Here is a 25873-nt window from a genome sequence, read left to right on the forward strand (position 1 = left end):
AACTAAGCCCGTGAGCTACAGCTACTGAGCCTGCGCTCTAGAGCCTGCAAGCCACAACTACTGAAGCCCGCATGCCTACAGGCCGTGCTCCGCAACAAGAGAAGCCACCGCGATGAGAAGCCCGCTCGCCCGCTCGCCCGCTCGCAGTAACGAAGACCCAACACAGCCAAAAATAAAAATAAATAAATTTTAAAAAATTAAAAACTGCTCTGTGAAAGGCACTATTACGGGAATGAAAAGACAAACCACAGACTGGGTTATTTATTTGCAAAGTAGGACTTTTATCTAAAATAGATAAAAGACTCTTAAAACTCTATGATAAGGAGACAAACAATTCAATTTTAAAATGAGCAAGAGATCAGAACAGACACCTCACCAAAGAGGATATACAGACAGCAAACAAACACATGAAAACATGTTCCACATCATATGTCAGCAGAGAAATGCAAATGAGAACAATGAGATGCCCCTATACACCTACTCTAGTAACAATGCCAAATGCAGGTGAGGAGGTGGAGCAACAGGAACTCTCATTCATTTCTGGTAGGAATACAGAATGGTGCAGCCACTTTGCAAGACAGTTTGGCGGTTTCTTACAAAACTAAACATACTCTTATCCTGTGATCCAGCAAGTCGCACACTCCTTGGTGTTCACCTAAAGGAGCTGAAAACTTATGTCCACACAAAACCTGCACATGGATGTTTTATAGCAGCTTTATTAATAATCACTCCCAGCTGGAAGTAACCAAGATGCCCACTTTGAATGGATAAACAAACTGTGGTACATCTAAACAATGAAATATCATTCTGTGATTTAAAAAAGAAAAAAAAAAAAGAACTAATAAGCAATGAAAACACATGGATCAATCTTAAAAACATATTGCTAAGTGAAAGAAGCCAATCTGAAAAGGCTACATACTATATGATTCCAGTTATATGACATTCTGGAAAAGGCAAAACTATGGAGAAAGTAAAAGATCAGCGGTGGCCAGGGGTTCTTTTTTTGGGGTGGAGTGGTGTTGAATAAAGCACAGGGGATTTTTTTTAACAGAGTGAAACAATTCTGTATGATACTGTAATGGTAGATAAATGACACTACTTGTTTGTCAAAACCCAGATAACTTTGCAACACAAAGAGTGGACCTTAATGTATAAAAATTTTTAAAAAAATCATTTATGAGGTATGGGGATCCTAGGCTGGAACACAGAATGTGGTAAAACAATCTAACTACGTTACAGATAGATGAAACCACCTCACTGAAGGGGATAGCAAATAAGGTGCTTGCTTAAGTACTGTATTTGGAAATCAGTGGAGTATATAAGACCGAAGTCAAAAAGAACGGCACGTGAGCACTATACTCTAGTTGATAAATTATTTCACAAAGGGGTATAGGTCAACAGTTCTGACACTACTGTGATGTGTGCTGGAATGGAACCATTATGTAGCTGTGTGGGGGATGCGGAAGCCAGGTGTCTCACTGGTGGAGGGAGGTTACATACAGATAAGCAAGGGGAGGTGGTGGGAATGATCTACGTGGTGATAGATCAGAGCTGGAGACATCAGTAGGAACTCATGTTCAGCTTAATATAAATACATGTGACTACATCTAGAAATGTTTATAGATGTGTGTGTATATGTGGGCCACATCTATCTCCTGCCTCTGTTGGCTGAGAGGGCCTAGAAGCAGGGACACTCCAGCAGCAACAAACACCCAGCACCCAGATCTTGGCTTCTAATACCATTCTCCAATAAAAGGAACCAGGACTCCTTGGAGAATGCTTACTCTTGTACTGGGGCAGGGAACATACAGGATGACTCTGGAGAACCCTGTAGCACCAGAAAGTAAAGAGGCTCTCAGGAAGGAAGAGAGGAAGGGAGGGAGGGAGGGAGGAAGGGAGGATGGATGGATGGAAGGAAGGAAGGAAGGAAGGAAGGAAGGAAGGAAGGAAACAATCACAATGATGGGTATGTTGAAGGGGCACAGGAGCCAAATGAAAGAGCTGCCAGGGGCCAAAGCTGTAACAAGCTGAGCAACAAAATAAAGCCCAAATATAAAATAAATATCCGTGAGTCCATACCAATATAAATGAATGGATGAATAAACAAATAAATTGGGAAGAGACATGTCTCCCATGGGGAAAAATTCCGAACAATGTATGTTCACGCTTCCCCTCAAGGCAGTGAGCATGACCCTCTCCCGCCCCCGCCTCCTCCTTAGGGTGGTGGCTGTGCAGTTTGGAAAGGATGAAAGAGCACCTTGAAGTGGAGATGCCTAACAAACACCTCAGCCAGGGGATCTAAAGTAGTTTATTTTTTTAAATTAATGAAAAAAGGCAGCACAGTTTTATAAGTGTCAGGTAGTTTAAAAACACATAAATGCTGCAACACATGGCACTTTATCTTGACAAAACCCTGAGGTTTGCCCGTGGATATGATGTCTCCAGAGGGGGAAAGCAGGCCTTCTGAAATGAGATGGAAAGTCGCACCAGATGCAGGTGGGTGGGTCACTGGGTGCAGGTTCTGTGTTCACCTGGTGTTTTCTGAGGACAAAATCACACATAAACTCTCATTATGCTCATATTGTTCCCTCAAATATCAATCACTCTGGAAAAAATCTGCATTTTCAAAATCAGTGTTATGGCAGAACTGACTGCTCCCATAAGAAAAAAATCAAACCCTCTGAGACACCCTTTCTCCCTCACCACGCTGGCCACGATGACAAAACCGACAACACCAAGTGCTGATGAGAATGCAGACTTGCTTGTCAGCTGCTGCTGCACTCACTGCAATCCCAGCCTCTCCAAACCGGCAATGGGGCAACATTAGGTACAGCCTTGGGTTCATGACTGTTGGGCGCAGCAACTTCCAGGGGCCTACATCCCCTCTGATCATCCTGGGCCACGGTTCTACAACACCCAGGGAATCTCTCAGGTTGGTGGACAAGCCTGGACCCCTGCAGAGCATTTGGGGCAGGATGTGAGGGGGAAGGTGGGAGGAGAATGCCCAGGGGACCCCAGGAGCTAGAAGGGTGAGGTCCCACGCCTGCCCTGACACCATCACTGAGGGAGAATCTGGTCCACTGCCAGGGCTTCAGGGATGTGCTGGCCTAAAACAAAGAAACCAAGGCCCAGGGAGAGGACCACTCAAGATCATGTCAAGCCTTGCTAGCACACAGTGTGGGATGTTAGCCCTCACTCTGAGCCCCAGCATCCTCACCTATGGAACTGGGACAAAGAGAGCTCCTCCCTCCTGGTTCAGCGAGAGCTGGACACCTCTCAGCATCACAGTCAGAATACACTTGACAGGTGACCATGAGCCTCAGTGGCACAATAAAAGCTGGGCTAATGAACTGGATGGGCAACAATGACCCAGCAGTGCAAGGGCAAGGCCATGTATCAGCTGAAGGTAGCACTATGGCCAATTTCTTAAAAAAGAAAAAGGAAAGACAAGACAAGAGTGAGGTGCCTGGCCTGCACGGGGGCGGGGACAGCTACTCCAGGTTGCCAGTGGGGAAGCAGGACGGGCAGCCTCAGGATGGTCACATGAGGCCCTGTAAGCAGTGGCGCCCTCAGCCAGGGGCACCAAGTGGACCCTGCTTGGCTCCCAATGCAAACAGAACAACTGTAAAGCGACTATGAGCCAAATAGGGAAATCCGGATGCTGACCAGATAGAAGATGACATTAAAGAGTCACTGTTAATCTTGTGAGGTATGAAAATTAACCTGTGATTCTGTTTTTATAAAAAAACAGAATCACAGATTAATTTCTCAACACAACACACCAATGTACTTACAGTAGAAGTGAGGCACAGAACGGAGGCTGCCAAAGCTGCAGCTGCCAAAGTGGGTGCAAAAACATGCAGGCCAATCTCTCTGCTCTGGTTATGCTTAAAACTTCCTCTAAAGATGGAAGACCTTTAGGAGGGGAACAGTGCAGAAAAACTGCCTTAAAAAAGCAAACCCATAAAACTCAAACTACGACAATTATTTCACATGATACAACAATAGACTGGAAGTGCACAGAACCTTCCAAACCCATGGAAACCTCCATGTCTTCGACCACTTGAATGAAACCTACTTTTCTGCAACTCAAAGAGTAACACCAAACTCTGTGTCTTTTTTAAAACAACTGTTATAGATGCTCAAAGCACTTTCTAGTTTTTATAGATCATATGTATCTCACATACATACACAGGAAGAAAAAAACTGGCAAGTAGAAAAACCCGGTAGTTACCCATACATACTCCATAATTCCTACAGAGACATGCTCATTTCTACATTTTGACGTTCTTAAAGTGAATGAACAATTTTTTAAAACATATTAAGCTCTAAAGAAGAAGCCAGGCCCCGATCCTCCTTGATGCCATCACCTGCCTGAGCCTGGACTGCCTGTTCCACCACATGTCCCCGAGACGCACCCTGCCCCTGCAGCCCCATATGTCAGTCCACCTCCCATGGCAGAGCAGGGCTGGGACAGAAAGGTTTGATGCCCAGGACAGCGGCTGGGCAGTCACACTGGGCCCTCTCCGGCTCTGGGGGACAGCTTGAGGGGCCACACTTCAAACACTGGACAATATGGGGTCTGGGGCCCAGGAGAGTCTCATCCATCAGAGCCTGCAGGGTCCTGGCCAGCCCCTGCCCGCTAGCCACCTTCACTTCGCTGTCTAAGAAGAAACCAAATCTTTCTTTATCTTCAGCGTGTGTAGTGGCCCTTTATCCAGTGCACGGATGTGGAGATGCAGGTCTGACTGAGGGTTGGCTGCCCCAAATTGACAAGGGTAAACTGATCTCTCCTCCCTCACAGTAAGGCGTTGGGGTCCCTGAGGTGGGAAGGCCCAGCAGGAGTCTGTGTCTACCTGGCCATGGCTCTCTCTGAGGCAGCTGCTCAAACTTAAGGAGCCTCAGCCACTACCTGCCCAAGTGCCCCAGGTACACCAGCCTGATCCTGAGGGCAGAGCCATTCCTCCAGGGCCACACAGCTCCTGAGGGCCCAGGAAGGGTCCAGTTGCTCCCTTGGAGCCAAAGTGTGGAAACCACAGCCCTGGACAGCACGTGCAGTACCTCCTCACCTGCCCAGGCAGTGCCACTCTTAGGCCTGGCCTCCCTCCTGCACCAGCTATGGAAAAGCAGCTCCTTCACAGTGTGCCCAACCACCCGTCCAAAGCCACACCCTGAGAACACTGAGGTACACAGCTGCTTAACCCCCAGGCCCTGCAGGAAGACAGAATGCCAGGTGACACAGGAGTCTTGGGAGTTTTTAAAAATGGAAGAGCCCTCAAGACTGCTTCACAACGCCCTGCCAGACACAAGCTCTGCAGGCAGGAAAGTGGGGAGTGTCCAGCAATGCAGCCACAGTGGGGCGTGTGGTCATTGCCTTTGGATGTTGGTAGCTGCCTCTCCCAGCTGTTAGACCCCTGGGAGCAGGGCTATCTCAGCACCTCCAGGATTCCCTGGAGCCCAACTTCCACCACAAGTCAGGCTTCTTCATGCTGACAGCAGACCACCACACAGCTTGCCCTGAAAGGCCCACAGGTCTCCTAGAGTCTCCCAACCCCCAATGGCTCTCTGCTCCAAGTTCTAGGGTGGTATCAGATGAGCAGAATCCTCACAGGGTTTAGTCCAGATCAGGACTTTTCCTGTCTCAAAACAAACACTTGAGGAGGATGGGCCTTGCCCAGAGGCCTCCAATTGCCCTTCCCTCTTCCACAGGTGCCTGCTCTCTTGGGGACAGGCTTCCTAGGCTCAGAGCCTTGAGTGAAACTCAGCTTCTCTATGCCTCGGTTTCCCCAGCAGTACAACAGACATAACAGGGTGGTGACCCCAAGGGCTGGCATGAGGACTGCAGGAGTCGGTGGGGCCTGCGGAGGTTATGGCAGGAACAGCTCACCAACGGGGGTGAGGCCTGAGCGGCAGCTCTCACACCACTCTCCTCGGTGAAGCCAGCTCATGGCCGGAACTTCTACACAGAGTTGGACAGGAACCTGGTGCCCAAAAACAACTTCCAACTTGGTCTGAGCCATTGGACCTTCCTCAATCACTCACACCCATCCCTACCTTGGTTTCCCCATCCTCTGAGAGAGGAAATTACAAGAGGGATGGGAAGGAGGAAGCGAAGAGGACAGAGCGGCTGCTCCCACCAGCTCTGCCACAGTTGTTCATGCAGCCGCTGAGCCTGCAGGATGGAGGGATACCCAGGTATTGGGAGCTGGGCTCAGGCAAGTCCAGAGGAGGCTCTGAAAAGTGTCCAGGCCTTGAAGGGCAGGCAGGGCTTCCAAGATCCAAGATTGGGAAGAGGCAGGGATGGTGAGGGCAGTGAAGGCAACCAGGATGCAGACAGCAGTGCAGGCTGAGCCAGGCCAGAGGCCCCAGGCAGCAGGCTCAGGCCGCCCTCTGGGACATGCAGCAGGGCCACTCCAGACCTTGCGAGAACAAGGAGCAGAGACAAGGTGACTACAGGGACAGAAGGGAGGGGATCCAGGCCTGGGTGAGGTGGAGGGAAGGAAGGAGCTGATGACACCAGCCAACACACACGTACTGCGTAAGCACTTATTGTGTGCCAGGCACCAGTCCCAGCCTGTGACAGGCTTCAGCTCACCAAACTCCACCCTCGGCTTCCCTGGGATATAAGTATACTGCACAGACAAGATCCTGAGGTAGCACATAAGTCAGCAAGGGCATGGAGACTTTGTCTTCCTGCTCTCTCTGGGAGCCAAGTGAGGGTGGGGCTGAGACTGCACCAGGACCCCCACCACTTGCCTGGGGCATGCCCTCCAGCCCTCACATTCCCAACCTACAAGGACCACTCACTCATGGTACCTGCCTGAGCCACGCAGGCAGGAACTGTCTTGAAAAGGGCAGCACACCTGTCCTTTTCAAACTGCAGCTAAGGACACAGAGTGAGATGTTCCATGGCTACTGAGGACAGGAAGCATCACATGGCTGACCAAAATCTGTCACCACGGTGGGGAAGGGGGCACAGCAGAACTTGGGACAGACAGGGCCCTTATTAAGCCAAGCTCAATCACTAGCAAAATGGTTAGGCAGAATGGGCCAGTGGGTACCCTTCCTCCCGCACACCATGGTGTCAGTAGGACACAGACACACATACATTCACCAAGTGAGAAAGGCTGCAGGGCCAGCACCACTGCCACTGGCCCCACAGAGGACCCTCCCTCAGGTCTGGTCACAACCCAGTCACCTGGGACAGACCAGCCAGCTTCTCTCCCTCTAAGACAGTATTATCTACAAATGCTCAACAGGAATACAGGCTCCTCTGTTTGTAGCATAATTTGTTAGTAACTGAACCCACTTTAGTTAAAGAAATAAAGTTTTAAAAGAATGAAGATGGCTCATCGCTCTACAGGAGAAAACAAATAAAATTTTAAAAAGACCCAACAGATATGGTCTCCTTAAATCTTGATTTTTAAAATAAGAGTTAATATTTCCAAGTACAACAATAACAAGAATTACGAGAGGTTGACAAGAGCCTGTGCTGACATGGCTTTGAGTACACTGGTGTGAGCTTTCTGGCAACATCTACTGAGGCTCTGATGCACCTTCCTCTAGTTCTGCTGAGACTTCCAGCTGAACTGTTCTTATCCCACCTACAATGAGGGAAACTGAAGTTCAGGACAGTGGGACAATGTGTCCAAGGCCATGTGGCCAGTGTGTGTGAGAGCCAGGCGGTAACATCAAACTAAGCAAGCAGCCACCTGAAGAACACCTGTGGAGACCGATATACCTTCTTCCCAATTCCCCTGGGGACCCCTCCTCCAGACGCATGCCACAAAACTGAGTCAAGATTCTTACATTGCCCAAACGTCTGTGACAGTAAAACGCTGACAACTGAAAGGTCCCTAAGCAGGGAATGGTTAATTCCTGTGCAACTTTCCCTTCTGGTCTGCTCTTACAGCGGACGTGAATTCGAGCTTGTGAACACAGAAGGGGATTGCACATGCTGCCAGTGGGGGCTCACTATGAACTCTGAGGGGAGAGGCTAGGGAAGACCAGGCTCACCTCTGAGCTGCAGAGGGTGAGCCTAAGGTCTCCCACTCCATATTCTCAAGGCCCCCTCAGCATCCCTCCATCTTGGGCACATTCCCCTACCCCGCACACTAAGATGAGGCCCTTGCCAGAGGGGTTACATGTCACCCCTCTTGTAGATCTAGTGCCAGATAAGGCTGGCTTAGAGTAGGCACCAATACCTGCTGACAGACACAAGACCTCGGGTCGAATGAGCTCTACCACCACCCTCCCTGGGACCCCTATCTGTCTTCTACAGGGCACCTGCTCCACCAAGCACAGATTTAAGTACCTTCATGAATTAATTCCCTGCACTATCAGAAGGAGACCCAACTGGTCTCCCCAGTGAGACACGGAAGCTTGAAATAGCCCAGGCACCTTCCTGAGGCCACTGGGAGCGGGGTGCTGGGAGGTGGGCAGTCCGGGAAGCAGCGAGCATGGTGGATCCTGAGAACAAGGGCCAGGAGCCTACCTGGACAAGGTAAGAATCAAGTAGGGAAGAGGCAGACTATCTCAGGCACTGACAGGCTAGATACTTAACAACTTGTCCAGGCTTTTTAAATATGCCTCAGACGAACCCTTTCTGGGTGGGATGTTGCAGAGAGAGAAGCTAAGGTCCCTGCTCATAGCCACATCACCAGCAAAGGGCAAGACCTGGATCCAAACCTGGGTGTTCCACCCAGGAAGCAACTTCTCCCTCCCCACCCCCACAACAAGGCTGGGGAGGCAAGGAAGACTGAGAGAAAATGGTGCTTAAATCACCCAAGAGAATTACTTCACGGCAGGACTGCGCAGCTCTCTCGCTGCAAGACTCTTTGGCAGCCTGGGGGTCTAACCTGCTCACCCCGAAGTAAAATTCACACAGGAGACACAAGGCTTATCCATGACAAACACCCACAGACCTGTCCCCCAACTTCAGGGAAGGGCCTGGGAGGGCAACCAGGACGAGAAGTGGACAGAAGCACTGTATCACAGAGAAGTAACTAGTGCGGTGGTCAGCGAGCTGAGCATGGGGAGGGGCTGTGGGGTACCCCCGCCAGCTGTGATGAACACATGCAAAGCAAACCCCCGACTTCGCCTTTTCCTGGTCTCCCGGCGCTGAAACCTCTGAAGGCAGCTGCGCCCAGAGAAAGGAGGTGATGTGCCTGGAGACGATGGAGACACACGCCCGGTCTTTCCCAGCCGGTCACCTGCATCCATCCCACGTCCCCATCCCCCGCACTCGGAAAGTCAAACACCGCAAAGGACGCCATCCCACCGTGCCCGATACCTGCCATCAGTAGCAGAAAGGCTGACCACACGGCTCCACCGCAGCCTTTGCCGCGGAGGCCAGAGTTTCTAGAACGCGCATCGCCCACCACACTTGGGGCCCGCCAGCCACCGCAGGGCCGCCTCCCGGCCGGCCAGGCACACTGACCCTGGGCGCCCCGGTGCTGGTCCGGCCTGCCTGGGGTCAGGGGTCGGCTGGGGGGTCGACCCGGCCCGGGGTCAGGGGTCTGTTTGGCCTGCGTCGGAGGCTGGTTGGGGGTCCGCTCGGGGGTAGTCTTGGCCAGGGCCAAGGGCCGGCTCTGGGGTCAGTGCTGAGGTCAGTCCGGGTCCGGGGTCGGGATTGGCCGGGGTCGCGGAGGGCGTGGCGCCGGCGGCCCTTGCTCCTTACCTCCTTGAGCTGTTCCATCTCGCCGCGGATGGCTTCGTAGTCCACCTCGAGCTCCTCGAACTGCAGTTTGAGTTGGTGCTTCTCCTCGAGCACTGCCAGCCCGTACTCGGCCGCCTGGATCTTCTCACGCGTGGTCTCGGCCAGCTCGTGCGACAGCCGCTTCACCTCCGCGCGCAGCCACTCCGGCTGCGCCTCCATCACTAGCCGCCCGTACTCCTCCTCCTCGGACGGCGCGGACATGGTGACCACGGCCGGAGTCACGCCACTCGCTCCGAGGCTCAGGCCGGGTTCCCGACCGCCGCCGCCGCCGCCGCCGCTGCCGCCGCCGCCGCCCAACCCGACGGCGCCCCGGCCGCCGCCGCCACGCAGCCGCCGTGAGTTCGCCGCCGCGCGGGGCACTGTGGGGGCCATAGTCCCGCCCGCGGCAACTACAAGGCCCGTCGTGCTCAGCGCCCGTCTTCCCCCGCCCATGATTGGCCCGCGCCCCGTGCTGGGAGGCCCCTTCCAATGCTGTAGCCTCCGCTGCTACCGCGCGGAGCATTGTGGGGGTCGTAGTCCCACCAGCGCGCCGACTACAAGGCCCTTAGTTCCACACGCCCGCCCACCCCCGCCCGTGATTGGCCAGGGCATCCGCCGTCGCGGAGCCGGAAACTGGTGTTTTCCGGTGCCCGCCCCCGGGCCTGCGAGGCGTGGGTAGGTGGTGCGGTGGGTCACGGGGAGGACGCTGACTACGCTGTGCAGGGGCTGGGTGGAGCCGGCCACCGGTCTGAACCACCCCACGTGGAGCGCTCGGAGCGTCGCGGGGACGGCGGGCCGGGTGGCGGTGGGGACTATAACCCGACGGTTCAGACGGGCGAGTCCTGCGGAGCCCAGGACGTAACCAGTGGGAGAGATGGTCAAACCGCTAGCGGAAGAGACGCCTTCGCCCCAGCTAAATACGAAATGCCTCGTGCGTGTTTCCTAAGAATTAGGCATTTCCATGCGCCCTACGATGATCCAATTCAGGACCGCCGACACTGACGGAGCCTCGAATCCAGCATCGCTTCCCTGCCCTACCCTCGTAGCATGGTTCCGATCCGGGACCCGGTCCTGGGTCACGCCTCAAATGGCAGTCAGGTGTCCTTACTGTCCTCAATCTGGGAGACTTTCTCCCTCTTTGTCTTTATGACCTTGACCTTTCTGAGGCGTGCAGGCCAGAGTTGTACACACCAGTGCATCCCCACGGTTACATTAGGTTATGCACTTTGGCTGGAATATCAACGAGGTGGTGCTAAATTCTCACAGAATCCTGTCAGGAGACTCGCAAACCCATGGCCCGGATGCTGCTGAATACTCCTTTGTAATCATTGATACTATTCTGTGAGAAGACAATTCAGACTTCGCAAATATCCCGTCACTCAAGCTTTTAAAATTTTTATTGAGGTATACTTGATTTATAATACATTGAGTTTCAGGTGTACAATGCAGTGATTCACAATTTTTAAAGATTATACTCCATTTATAGTTATTATAAAATATTGACTATATTCCCTGTGCTGTACAATATATCCTTGTAGCTTTATTTTATACGTAGTGGTTTGTACCTCTTAATCCCTTACCCTTGTCCTGCCACTCCCCCCTTCTTTCTCCCCACTGGTAACCATTAGATTGTTCTCTACATCTGTGAGTCTTGTTTCTTTTTTGTTATGTTCACTAGTTTGTTTTATTCTTTAGTTTCCACATAAAAGTGGTAACAGTATTTGTCTTTCTCTGTCTCATTTCACTTTGCATGATATCCTCTAGGTCCATCCATGTTGTTGCAGATGGCAAAATTTCATTCATTTTTATGACTGAATAGTATTCCATTTGTGTGTGTGTGTGTATACAACACATTGTCATTATCCATTCATCTGTTGATGGACATTTAGGTTGTTTCCATATCTTGGCCATTGTAAATAATGCTGCTATGAACATTGGGGCACATTGTATCTTTTTGAATTAGTGTTTTCATTTTCTTCGGATATATACCCAGAAGTGGAATTAATGGATCATATAGTAGTTCTACTTTTAGTTTTCTGAGGAATGTCCATACTGTTTTCCACAGTGGATGCACCAATTTACATTCCCACCAGCAGTGTACAAGGGTTCCCTTTTCTCTACATCCTCACCAACATTTGTTGTTTGTGGTCTTTTGATGCTAGCCATTCTGACAGGTGTGAGGTGATATCTCACTGTTGTTTTGATTTGTATTTCTCTGATAATTAGCAATGTTGAGCATATTTTCATGTGCCTGTTAGCCATCCATATGTCTTCCTTGGAAAAATGTCTATTCAAGTTTCCAGCCCATTTTTTAATCGGGTTGTTTGTTTTTTTGATAATTGAGTTATATGAGCTTCTCAGACTTTTTTTTTTTTTTTTTAATCAGGAGAACAAAGGATTTATTACTTGCAGCAAGTAAGGAGAACACCGGGGATCTTTCCTAAAGCGGCATCTCCCAGAACAGTAAAATTGGGGAAGTTTTAAGCTGAGGGTACATGCATATTCTTGAAGGGGCTTGGACAGTTGACAGAATTCAAACTTTAGTTGATTGAAGTCACCAGGGTCAGAAAAGGTCAACATCATCATCCCTTAGGTTCTGGTTGATCTGGTGGTTGAGTGCTTCAGACTAACCTTTACCACTGAAAGATAACTGGCAATCTTCACAACTGATATATTATCTTTGCTATTGTTGCTTCTCTTGCCTGATAGCAGGTAATGTTTCTGCATTCTTTTGTTCCCTTAAGATCATTAATTACTGAGACCTGTTCAAGGGCAAGCATTGTAGCCAGGATTAGATCACAAAACGGCTTAGGCTGAGCTCCTTAAACTTTTTTTTTTTTAAATTTAATTAATTTATTTATTTATTTTTGGCTGTGTTGGGTCTTCGTTTCTGTGCGTGGGCTTTCTCTAGTTGCGGCGAGCGGGGGCCACTCTTCATCGCGGTGCGCGGGCCTCTCACTGTCGCGGCCTCTCTCGTTGCGGAGCACAGGCTCCAGACGCGCAGGCTCAGTAGTTGTGGCTCACGGGCTTAGTTGTTCCGCGGCATGTGGGATCTTCCCAGACCAGGGCTCGAACCCGTGTCCCCTGCATTGGCAGGCAGATTCTCAACCACTGCGCCACCAGGGAAGCCCTGAGCTCCTTAAACTTTTAACTCACTAGTTTTCATTGATATTTCTTGCCTAAAGGAATTATTACCAGACTATTCTTTTCTATATATTTATTTATTATTATTATTTTTAAACATCTTTATTGGAGTATAATTGCTTTACAATGGTGTGTTAGTTTCTGCTGTATAACAAAGTGAATCAGCTATACATATACATATCTCCTCCCTCTTGCATCTCCCTCCCAGCCTTCTAGGTGGACACAAAGCACCAAGCTGATCTCCCTGTGCTATGCAGCTGCTTCCCACTAGCTATCTATTTTATATTTGGTAATGTATATATCAGACTATTCTTTTCTATTTCCATCATTCCTTTTCCACTTACTAACTTTGTACTCTAGGGAAGATATTACATTCATTAGTGGTATGGATCTGTAGATTCTTATTTTACTTAATGAGTTATAATCCATTTCTCTCCATATTCACTTAGATGCTCAAATGTGGCAGATTTGGCCAGTGGGAGCTCCACCAGCTGGCTTTGTATCCTTTCAACATGTCACGATTTTTGAGAATTTTCTTACATTCTAGCAAAGTTGTTCCAGGATCATCTTGTACTCTGGGCCCAGACCTGGAATCAGCCATTTCTCCAAGGAGCCCTGATTCCTTTTAGTGGTTTAATGTTTTATTTGTATGAGGAGAATATGTCATAATTTTACTTGCAAAATTAAAAAATAGTTTTTAGGGCATTCAATCACAGTAGGAGTAAGATGCCCAATCAGCCTGTCTGTCCTTGTCTTAGCACTGAGAGTCCCAAGTCCTAGGAAACCCTCAGGCCTAGGCTCACCATTCAGTCTAAGTGGGAGAGATGCTAGGGAAAAGAAGGGAGAAGGAACATAAGAGGAAGATGCTCTGAGAATTGGTGGCCCCTTCTGACCCAAGCTGGCCAAACTCCAAACCCCCACCCAACTCCATGCCTTCATATGAGGCTGGCCTGAGGAGGGAGAAGAGAAAAGGCTGTGGGAATCTGGTGCAGGCAGGCATTGACCACGGAGCTTAGAACTTGGAGACAGGGTGGTGGTGGAAGGAGACAGGCAAGGACTCTTATAGGTGCTGGGGACAGAGGACCTGTCACTGGAGGAGCCATGATGCGTGACAGTGTTGGAATAGTCATCAGGAAGAGATTCCCTGAGGATGTGACACCTGAATGGAGACCCAGAAGATGCACAGTAAGTGGCCAGTCAGGCTGCTGGAATAGGGGATTGGCAAAGATAAGAGAAGCAGGGCTGCTGCTTTTTGGGCTCCAACTGGGCCTCCAACGTTGCCAGGTACTTGACTTCCATCATCTCATCGAGTCCTTCCAATACCCCGGGATGTGGGGCTTATGCTACATGTTTTACAAATGAGAAAACAGGCTCAGGGCAAAATCCTTAGTTATCACCTTTGGCTTCTTACACCCTCCATCTGATTTGTCAATCTGTGAGCAAACGACAGATCCAGACCTAGCCTTGGCCTCCTGCCTTCCTGACTGCCCCCTCTTTGGCTCGAACCCAATTGCCTCCCAACTGGACTATTGTAGTCATCTTCTCACTGGCCTTCCCCCAGCCCCCTCACCCTATCTTTTCTCTAACAGCAGCAGTAGGATCCTTAGACCCAAGGCAAGTCACACCCCCTCAGCTCAAAACTCTTTCCTTTAGTACATTCAGGCTGCTGTAACAATACCACGGTTGGGAGGCTTATAAGCAAAAGATATTTATTTCTTAAGGTGCTGGAAGTCCAAGACCATGGTGTCAGCAGATTCAGTGTCTAGTGAGAACCGGCTTCCTCTTCTCTCTCTGTGTCCTCACATGGCAGGAGGAGTGAGGCAGCTCTCTGGGGTCTCTTTTATAAGGCCACTTATCAGGGGGGCTCCACCCTCATGATCGAATCACCCACAAAGACCCCACCATCCTAACACCATCACCTTGGGGGTTAGGATTTAATGTGTGAATTTGGTGGGGCACAAAACTTCAGATCATAGCCCCCTCCCAGAGGCAAAGCCTAATTACGGCAGCCACCCCCCAAGACCCGTTACATTCTGGGAAGTGGCCCTTCTGCCCTCCTGACTTGTTCCCCTTCCTGGCTTTATCTTCCTCCGTGGCATCCTGCATGTTGTGCTTATTCACGTTTGCACCTTTGTCTCCTCCTGGAATGTCAGCTCCAGGAGGCAGGGACCTTGACCAGGCCTTAGCAGTCTCCTGACCCACACACCAGGGCCTCCAGCCAGGGTCCTGCAGGGGCTCAGGACTCAGTGGAGACCAGGCTGTCCTTATTATCCCCCCTCCCTGGACCCTATACCCTTCGCCAGGATGTAAGACATGGGAGAATGAAGGCCTTTGTCAGACTGGGATGCTGGGTGCCCATGGTGCACCCCCCCGCCAAGAATGACTGGGTGACCCTTAGGCTGGGGGCAAACGTAAGTGATATCCTCTCAGAAACCCGCTTTAGGGCTTCCCTGGTGGCGCAGTAGTTGAGAGTCTGCCTGCTAATGCAGGGGACACGGGTTCGCGCCCTGGTCTGGGAGGATCCCACATGCCGCGGAGCAACTGGGCCCGTGAGCCACAACTACTGAGCCTGCGCGTCTGGAGCCTGTGCTCCGCAACAAGAGAGGCCACGATAGTGAGAGACCCGCGCACCGCAATGAAGAGTGGCCCCCGCTTGCCACAACTAGAGAGGGCCCTAGCACAGAAACGAAGACCCAACGTAGCAATCAATCAATCAATAAATAAATCTTAAAAAAAAAAAAAAAAAAAAAAGAAAGAAACCCGCTTTACCTTCATAAGCAAAGGCTCCAGGTCCCCCACTCCTCCCATCCAGGGCAAAGGGGCAGGATGCTCATGCGCACAAGTGTCCGGGCTGGGACCTGGCCTAGATGTGGCCCCTTTGGTAGCCTTTTTTGCTACCAAAGCTACTTGCTCAAAGGCTATTTTCTATTAGGTTCCCTTTTTTGCTATTTGCTCAGGAGCTCTGCATGCTCACAAAAGCCCCTCCTCCTCCTGGAATCCTGTCTCCTCTCTGCCTGTGGCTATCTGATTGTAGACCAAGGAGCAAAGCCATCCCCTGTTAGGTGACTCCCTGCCTAGGCATACTTAGCTCAGCTGACAGCAGAGTAAATGGCATGGCATCCCCCACGTATTCATATTGTGTAACGTAGGATGAGTCTTTGACCCAAATGTCATTCATTTGATAAATTGTGCCAGGCCTTAGGGGTTCAGACATATATTGTATATTCAGTTTTTCCAGTGCCATTTGTTGAAAAGACTGTCCTTTCTCTGTTAAATGGTCTTGGGACCCATGTCAAAAATCAATCAACCTTATATGCAAGGGGTTGTTTCTGGAATTTCTTTTCTTTTTTCTTTTTTTTTTTTTTTACACTCTTCTTTTTATTTTTTTATTTTAATTGAATTTTATTTTTTTGATGTGGACCTTTTTTTTTTTTTTTTTGGCTGCATTGGGTCCTCATTGCTGCACACGGGCTTTCTGTAGTTGTGGCGAGCGGGGGCTACTCTTCATCGTGGTGCACGGGCTCTAGGTGCGTGGGTTTCAGTAGTTGCAGCACACAGGCCCTAGAGTGTGTGGGCTTCTGTCGTTGCGGTGTGTGGGCTCAGTACTTGTGACACATGGGCTCTAGTGTGCAGGCTCAGTAGTTTAGTTGCTCTGTGGCATGTGGGATCTTCCCAGACCAGGGATCAAACCCATGTCCCCTGCATTGACAGGCAGATTCTTAACCACTGCGCCACCAAGGAAGTCCCTGGAATTTCTTTTCCACTGGTCTGTATGTCTATCTTTATGCCAGTACCACACTGTTTTGGTTACAGTAGCTTTGAAGTAAGTTTTGAAATAGGGAAGTGTGAACCCTCCAACTTTGTTCTTTTTCAAAATGCTTTGGCTATTTGGAGTCCCTTGAGATTCCATATGAGTTTTAGGATTTTTTAAAAAATTTCTGCAAAAAAGTCATTGGGATTTTGATAGGGATTGCATTGAATCTGTAGAATGCTTTGAGTAGCATTGACATCTTAACAATATTGTCTTCCAGTCCATGAACACAGAATGTCTTTCCATATTTACATCTTCTTTAATTTCTTTTAGCAGTGTTTTATAATTTTCGGTCTGCAAGTTTTTACCCCCTGTGGTTAAGTTAATTTCTAAGTATTTTTTTCAGATTGTTCATTGTTAGTGTATGCAACTGATTTTTGTGTGTTGATTTCATATCCTATAACTTTTCTGAATTTGCTTATTAGCACTAATAGGTTTTGGGGTGTGTTTATTTGGTGTGGAATCTTTAGCATTTTCTATGTATAAGATATGGACAAAGATAATTTTACTTGTTCCTTTCCAATTTGGATGCCTTTTATTTCTTTTTCTTGCCTAATTGCTCTGGCCAGAACTTCCAGTACTATGTTGAAAAGAAGTAGCAAAAGCAGGCATCCTTGTCTTATTCCTGATCTTAGGGGGAAAGCTTTAGGTCTTTCATCATTGAGTATGATGTCCACTGTAGATTTTTTCATATATAGCCTTTATCATGTTGGGGAAGTTCCCTTCTATCCTAGTTTGTTGAGTGTTTTTATCATGAAAGGGTGTTGGACTTTGTCAAAAGGTTTTCTTCATCAATTGAAATGATCATGTGTGGGTTTTTTTTCCTATTCATTCTGTTAATGTGATATATTGGTTGATTTTCATATGTTGAATCATCCTTGCATTCTGGGAATAAATTCCATTTGGTCATGGTGTAATCCTTTTAATATGCAGCAGAATTTGGTTGGCTAGTATTTTGTTGAAGATTTTTGCATCAATATTCATAAGAGCTAAATGGTCTGTAAGGTATTTTTAAAGGTATATTAACTCACCCAGCTCCCCTGGTTAAGATAATGGGACTACATGGAACTGAACATGATACAATGTTAAGAGGGGGAAGAAACAGAAGAGAGAGTTCCTGTGCTTGGAACTTTGGAGCTGGGCCTTGCACACTTCCTGCAGAACTGGAAGAGAAGTGGAATCACTGTGGTTTAAATAGTAATGGGAGTATGGGGAATTATTTTTCTTTAAACATTTTTTGATAAAGGAAAGTGTGATTATGTAGGAAAATGACTGTTTGGATGTAAATACACCTGCAAGTATGTACAAGTGGAGAACATGATGTTTAGCATTTGTTTTGAAATACTCCAGAAAAAAGGGGAGATGATAATGAAATTGCAGAAGTTGTTGATGGTAGTTGAAGCTGGGTGGGTGCTACATTATGCTCTTGATTTTTGGGTCTATTTTGAAATTTTTAAGATAAAAAATTTCAAGTGTTTTAATGTTGTAATGATATTATCTTCATAAAGCATGAGAAGACAAAAAAAAAAAGTCATTTACCTGTCTCTGAATGGCTATCATCTGAGTGCCACTTGACTTCTAGGTGGCTGTCCCTGCTAGTGGACATGAATTCTGACCTCCTGCTTCGACCTACTTCTTGTTTTAAATGAATGCATTGGTTGCTCTCATGTGCCTGCTTTATCTTATTTAATCCTTACAAAAGCCTAATGGCCTAGCTATTATCCCCATTTTTCAGATGAGGAAATTGAGGAACAGAGAATGATATGGCCATGGGTTTGAACCCCTGAGCTCTGGGAGATGGGGAGGGGAATCTACACTCTCACTCATCATCATCACCCCACTGCCACCTAAACTGTTCTTCATGTCTTACTCCACCTCTGGGTCCTCCTGGATCCCCAGCCAACATGGCATTTCCAGATGAATTTCCAAGGCTGTGTTAAACCTAGCTCCCCCATGTGGCCTCCCCATCTTTCCAGGCTCTCATCCAACTACCGCTGTGACAAATCTGTGTTATTTCTGGGCCCCTAGGATCAGAACCCTTTCCTGTGTTGGGAGAATTCCCCCATCATGTGAGTTTTGATGGGAGACAAGCCAACCTCCCAGTATTGAAGCTCAAAGAAGGGGCTGATCCTCACCTCCCAGGCTCCATGCAGCTGGGATCTGGGCATCTGAGCTGAAATGTTTGAGATTTCACCAACAAACAACTCTTCTCACAACCCCTTTCCCATATACACACTTTAAATAATGCCCACACCTACATAAAATACATATCAACCCTGCCCAATGAAGATAATCCAAGTCTCATACGATTGCCACATCCTAGTCCAGGAACTATGGGTGATTTGTGATTTTCTCAGTCAGGCCTGGGTAATAGCCCCTCAAGGGACAGTAACCATTGCCTAAAAGAAGAGTTTAATCATCCCAAAGTCTCCAAAGTATAATTGTATAGATGAAGTTGTAGTTCTGGAGATAGAAATCACTCTAGATGTTTAAAACAGATAAGGATTTAATACAGGGAATCAGTTGCTTGCAAAATCATGGAAAGGACTTTAAGATTTGAAGTCAGTGGGGCTATGACTAGACCTCAAAGTCATGCCATAGCGGCTGTAATCCAGAGATCAAGAAGCTGCACAAAACCATTGCCAAGGTCACAGCTGCCACACCCATGAAACTGGGTGAAAGTGAGTGGGACATGGATTTGGGCCATTGCAAAAGTTCACATCTGCCAGAACCTACACATCAGTGCCATCTCTACCAAGAGAATGGCACCCTCCTCCCTTCTGCCTTCCATATCTCATGCAATCACATCTCATTGGCAGAACCCAAGTCAATCAATCCAGACTCCTAAGAGCAAAAGTCTCTGGGAAATGTAGTTTTTAACCTTCCCACCCTTCACAAGGAGTAGAAGAATAAATGTAGAAATGGATGGTGAGTAAAGATAAACAATGTCTAGCACTGCAAGAGAATTCTTGCAACAAAAATACTCTGGATTTTTTTTTCAGGGTATTAAGGCAAACAGTGCCACCTAGCATCTTTATTCAAATGGCAATCAGCACTTGGACAGAAATCGCAGTTCAACAGCAAAAACTTTCTCTTGCAAGTGCTAAGCCACGGCCCATCCCTACGGCCATCTGCCACAGCCATTATCACCATCTGCTCTCCAGCTTCACAGCCCCTGCCCTGCCTGCCCTGGCTGAGCCAGAACTCCTGGCCCATCACAGGAGGGGGCAGGAGGGCCACAGGAGCTCAGCCTTTGCCCCCCAAAGGTGGACCACGGCCTCCTGGCTAAGCAGGCACAGCATCCTCCCTGGTGCCCTCTGAAGTCTCAGCCTCTGGCAGCATCAGATCTGAGCCAAGCTGAACCTCCTGAGGAGGGTGGGGATGGGGGCATCTGGGGGAGTCAGGGAAGGAGGGCCAGGGCTGGCGGGGGGGAAGGTGCCTTCTAGCTACTGGCCCCCACCTAGTGCAGAGGCCCAGGGGCCTGACTCTCCTGATCTTGCCCCAGCATCCCCTCCCCAGTGGGTCAGTATATCTTCTGCCGACTGTGTAGAATGGCTTCTTTGATGAAGGAGAAGACAACCAGGATCACTAAGAATTTGCCCCGCTTGCCTTTGGTGAAGTAATTGGAGACCACGTCATCTCCTGGCTGCATGGTGGAGGTTAGGACGTTCTCCCCAGCCGACAGTGACACAAAGAATGCAAATGGGATTATCCACAGGCAGAAAGTGAAATAAACCAGGACCTCTGAGAAAGGATAATATTCCTCTGCAAAAACTTGAAACTCTAGGTCATGATTCACCACCATTAGCCCACACAACAGGATGAAGTTAAGCGAGGTCAGCATGACTAAGGGGAAGGTCTGGAGGAGGCCAAAGTAGACAAGGTTGGTGCAGAGACCCATGCCAATCATGCAGGTGGGGAAGCACTCAAAAATGTAGAGGCCAATTGATACAGCTGTGGAGAATCAGGTCATGTATTTTATGATCCTACTAGTGGCCACTGTGTATTCTTCTATCAATTCTGCCAGGTAATAGAGTCCGGCTACGATGGCCAGCAGGATGAAGACCACCTGGATGAAGAGCAACAGCCAGCTTAGCAGGTACACGAGCCACATGACGCCCACGCCCTGCCTGCCCCCTGACCGCTGGGATAGGCCTGCATGCTTGCTATTTGGATTTTTGACATGATCATGTTAGCAAGTCCACACATCCTCTTCCCAAAAATCATTTATCAAAGCTGGAGAAAGCGATCAAAACTGTCAAACAACTATTTCAGTGCTTGGAAATTCACCAAGTGCACACATCAAACTGAGAAAATTTTATTCATGAAAACTACTGAAATTCAGTTACAAACAGCAAAAGCATGTGATGTTCTTTCTTGGGGAAACTGCTGTCACCTCCCATCACCATAATTCAATAAATGTGGAGGCAGGGGCTTCCCTGGTGGTGCAGTGGTTAAGAATCCGCCTGCCAATGCGGGGGACACGGGTTTGAGCCCTGGTCCAGGAAAATCCCACATGCCATGGAGCAACTAAGCCCATGGGCCACAACTACTGAGCCTGCGCTCTAGAGCCCACAAGCCACAACTACTGAAGCCCACGTGCCTAGAGCCCGTGCTCTGCAACAAGAGAAGCCACTGCAATGAGAAGACCGTGCACTGCAACAAAGAGTAGCCCCCGCTCGCCGCAACTAGAGAAACCCCACGCACAACAACGAAGACCCAATGTAGCCAAAAATAAATAAAATAAATAAATTTATTTTAAAAAATGTGGAGGCAGGGCAAGAAAACTATCACCTTTGATTCCACTGCTAGAGAGATCTCACTTGATTTGGAGTTATTTCAGTTAAAGTAGATCTCATTGGCAAGTGATCAGGGAAGACCTGAAGCTCTGCTAACAGTTCAGGACCGTTTTGAGCAAGCAATGGACCAGAAGGAAAGCTGAGGATTTACTAGGGAGCTGCAGGAGGTGAGACAGCAATGGGGACTTGATAAATTCTCAACATATCCCAGAGTGTGTGCACATGTATGAGAAAGACTAGAGCAGACTGAAGACATTTGCACATCTCCAGCCACCACAGTATCCTTTTTATGGAGCAAAGATGCAAGAGATTTCAGTGGAATGTGAAAGCCAGGGTAGACTTGAAAGTCACTTGAGCTTAGAAGGTGCTCCCCTGCCCACACACAGACCCATCAGCAGAAGGTGGAAACCTCATTAGCTCTGAGAACAATCTGATTAACCTTTACCTGAATGCTAAGCTATGCAGTCACCAGGACAAAACCTGGGAAAGAGGGCTTAAACACAAAAATAAGAGCAAACAACTGAGCAGATACATCAGCAGCCATACACTGTTGGGGAGACAGAGTACACAAACAAAACAACAACAATAATACATGAGAGAAGGGAATTGGAATCCAGAGTTGCTACAATACATTATATTTTCAATAAAACATCATAAGACAGGCAAAGGCACAACAAAGTGTGGCCCATACTCAGAAAAAAGGGAGTCAATAGCTATTGGCTCTGGTTATCCCCAGATATTGGATATAGCAGACAAAGCCTTCAAAACAGCTATTGTAAATAAATTCAAACAGTTAAAGGAACCCATATTTAAATAATTAAAGCAATGCATTACAGCAATCACTCAACAAATAGAGACTCTCAATAAAGATGTTGTTATACAAAAGAACCAAATGGAAATTCTTTTTTATTTATTTATTTATTTATTTATTTATTTATTTATTTATGGCTGTGTTGGGTCTTCGTTTCTGTGCGAGGGCTTTCTCCAGTTGCGGCAAGTGGGGGCCACTCTTCATCGCGGTGCGCGGGCCTCTCACTATCGTGGCCTCTCTTGTTGGGGAGCACAGGCTCCAGACGCGCAGCCTCAGTAATTGTGGCTCACGGGCCCAGTTGCTCCGTGGCATGTGGGATCTTCCCAGACCAGGGCTCGAACCCGTGTCCCCTGCATTGGCAGGCAGATTCTCAACCATTGCGCCACCAGGGAAGCCCTCAAATTGAAATTCTTGAATGGAAAATTACAATAACTGAAATGAAACTTTTACTAAAGGGGCTCAAAAGCAGAATTAAGATGCCTAAAAGAAGAAATAGCAAGCATAATAGATCAATAAAAATTGTCTAATCTGAAAACAAAGAGAAAAAAAGATTGAAGAAAGTTAAAGACAGCCACAGGCATCTGTGAGACAACATCAAGTGTACCAACATAATTGTAATGGGAGTCTCAGAGGAGAGGAGAAAGGGAAAGGGACAGAAAAATATTTGAAGATATAATGGGCCAAATTTCAAAAATTTGATGAAAAACATTAACCTACAGATCCAAGAAGGATAAACACAAAGAGATCCACACCATGCACTTCATAGCCAAACTGTTGAAAGCCAAATACAAAATGAAAATCTTGAAAGCAAGAGGAAAATGACATACACTTGAATGATAAAATGACTTATCAAAAACAATGGAAAACATAAAAGTGTAGAATGACATATTTAAAGTGCCAAAGGAAAGATTGCCAAACAAGAATTCTATATCCAGCAAAACTATCCTTTAAAAGTGAAGATGGTAAAAGCTTTTTCCAGACAAATAAAGATCAAGAGGTGCTAGCATATTGGCCTAACAAGAAATACAAAAACAGTCCTTCAGACTGAAAGAAAATGATACCAGATAGTAACTTGAAATACACAGGAGGAAATGAAGGAACACATAAGTAAATATAAAAGGCTCTATATGTATTTTTTCTCATTTCTTCTCTTAATTAAAATGCATAACATATTAAAGCTATATTATTGGATTTATAATATATATAAATGCAATAGATGTCACAATAATAGTATAAAGGCCAGGGAAAGAAATGATAAATTTGAGCAGATGTTCTCTATTTGGCCAAATTTCAGTTAGTATTATTCTAAAGTAAACTGTGATAAGGTAAGATGCATATTGTAATCCCTAGAGCAATCATTAATAAAATAACTAAAAAAATAGTTAAAATGTCAATAGAGGAATAAAGAGTGCTCTCTAAAAATTTCATTTAGAACAAAAGAAGATAGTAAAGGAGGAATGGAGGAAGAAAAGAGATATGAGACATATAGAAAAAAGGTAGCAAATTGGTAGATTAAGTCCAAGCATATCAATAATTACATTAAATGTGAATGTGTTAAACATCCCACTTAAAAGGCACAGGTAGTGAGACTGGATGAAGAATCAAGATATAACTTTGTTTTCTACAAGAGACGCATCTTAGATTCAAACAAATTTGTGTGGAAAACATATAGTAGGCATATAATAACCACAAGAGAACTGGAAGGGCTATATTGTAGTTTGTCTTGAAATCAGACAAGGTAGACTTTGAGGAAACAAATAATACTAGAGACAAAGAGAGGCAATTCATTATCAATACACAAGGAACATATAAAAATTTTAAAATACACACACCTAATGACAGAGTCCCCAATTACATGACGCAAATCTCGACAGAACTGAAAGAAGAAATACACATTTCAAAAATAATAGTTGGAAATTTCAGTACTCTACTCTCAGTAATTGAAAGAACAATCAGGCAGCAAATCAGAAAGGATGAAGAAGACTTTAACAACACTATCAACCAACTTGACTTAAGTAGCATTTACAGAACATACACCAATGACTGCTGAATACATATTCTTTTCAAGAATTCATGGAACATTCTCCAGCATAGGTCATATGTTGAGACACAAAACAAGCCTCACTAAGTTGAAAAAGATAAAGATTATGCAAAGTGTGTTCTCTGAACACAATGGGATTAAAATGGAGATCAATAACTGAAAGAATCTGGGAAAACTTCAAGTATTTGGAAATTAAACTTCTAAATAATCCATGGCCCCCAAAAGATAGCAGAAGATTAAAATTTAAAGATTTAACTCAATTAAAACAGAAACACAACAAATCAATATATAGGGGATTCAGTGAAAGCAGTGCTTAGAGGAGAATTTATTGCCTTAAGTCAAAAAAGAAAAAAGGTATCTCAACCCAACAACTCAAGCATTCACCATAGGAAACTTGAAAAAATGAGCAAACAATTATAAAGCAAATAGAAGGAAAGAGATGATAAATATTAAAAGCAGAAATCAATGACATAGAAAAAAATTAATAGAGATAATCAATGAAACCAAATTTGATTCTAGGAAAAGGCCAACAAAATTGACAAAACTTAGCTATATTAACCAAAAAAATAAGAGACAAGACACAAATTACCAAAACCAGAAATGAAAGCATGGACTTCACAACTGACCTTACAGAAATCAAAATGATTATAAGAGAATATTCTGAACTAATTATAGCAACAAATAGACAACTTTGTTAAAATAGACAAATTCCTAGAAAGATGCAAATAACCAAAATTGAGTCAAGAAGCAATAGAATATCTGAAAAACCTAAATGTCCATTGACAGAAGAATGGATAAAGAAAATGTGTACATATATACAATGCAATACTACTCAGCCATTAAAAAAAAATGAAATAATGCCATTTGCAGCAACATGGATGGAACTAGAGATTATCATACTAAGTGAAGTAAGTCAGAAAGAGAGAGATAAATACCATATGATATCACTTATATGTGGAATCTAAAATATGACACAAATGAACCTACCTACGGAACAGAAACAGACTCACAGACATAGAGAACAGACCTGTGGTTGCCAATGGCAGTGGGGGGGATGGAGGGGGAGGTTGGGGTTAGTAGATGCAAACCATTATATATAGGATGGATAAACAACAAGGTCCTACTGTATAGCACAGGGAACTATAGTCAATATCCTGTGATAAACCATAATGGAAAAGAATATGAAAAAGAATATATATATATGACTGAATCACTTTGCTGTACAGCAGAAATTAACACAATATTGTAATTCAACTATACTTCAATTATTTATTTATTTATTTGGCTGCATTGGGTCTTAGTTGTGGTGTGCGGGATCTTTCATTGTGGCACACAGGCTCTTCTCTGTGGCATGTGGGCTCTTCACTGTGGCTCATGGGCTTCTCTCTAGTTGTGGCTCACAGGTTCCAGAGTGCATGGGCTCAGTAGTTGTGGCATGCAGGCTCTCTAGTTGTGGTGCATGGGCTTAGTTGCCCCATGGCATGTGGAATCTTAGTTCCTCGACCAGGTATTGCACCCACGTCCCCTGCATTGGAAGGCAGATTCTTTTTTTTTTTTTTTTTTTAAAGAA

General features: G+C 46.5%; 1 protein-coding gene and 1 pseudogene across 2 annotated transcripts in view; both read right to left on the reverse strand.

The window, feature by feature from the left end:
* Positions 1–10027, reverse strand: part of BICD2 (BICD cargo adaptor 2) — a 53662-nt gene extending 43635 nt beyond the window's left edge. For both annotated transcript variants that reach the window (XM_036855532.1, XM_036855531.1), the window contains exon 1: positions 9680–10027. In XM_036855532.1, coding sequence (XP_036711427.1) covers positions 9680–9919 — 240 coding nt within the window. In that variant the 5' untranslated portion in view covers positions 9920–10027. The remainder of the gene's footprint in view (positions 1–9679) is intronic.
* A 10148-nt stretch (positions 10028–20175) lies between these two features.
* Positions 20176–20766, reverse strand: LOC118896467 (annotated as a pseudogene).
* Positions 20767–25873: the final 5107 nt, after the last annotated feature.

The sequence above is a fragment of the Balaenoptera musculus genome, chromosome 6 (assembly GCF_009873245.2).
Source record: "Balaenoptera musculus isolate JJ_BM4_2016_0621 chromosome 6, mBalMus1.pri.v3, whole genome shotgun sequence".
In the NCBI taxonomy this organism is placed as follows: domain Eukaryota; kingdom Metazoa; phylum Chordata; class Mammalia; order Artiodactyla; family Balaenopteridae; genus Balaenoptera; species Balaenoptera musculus.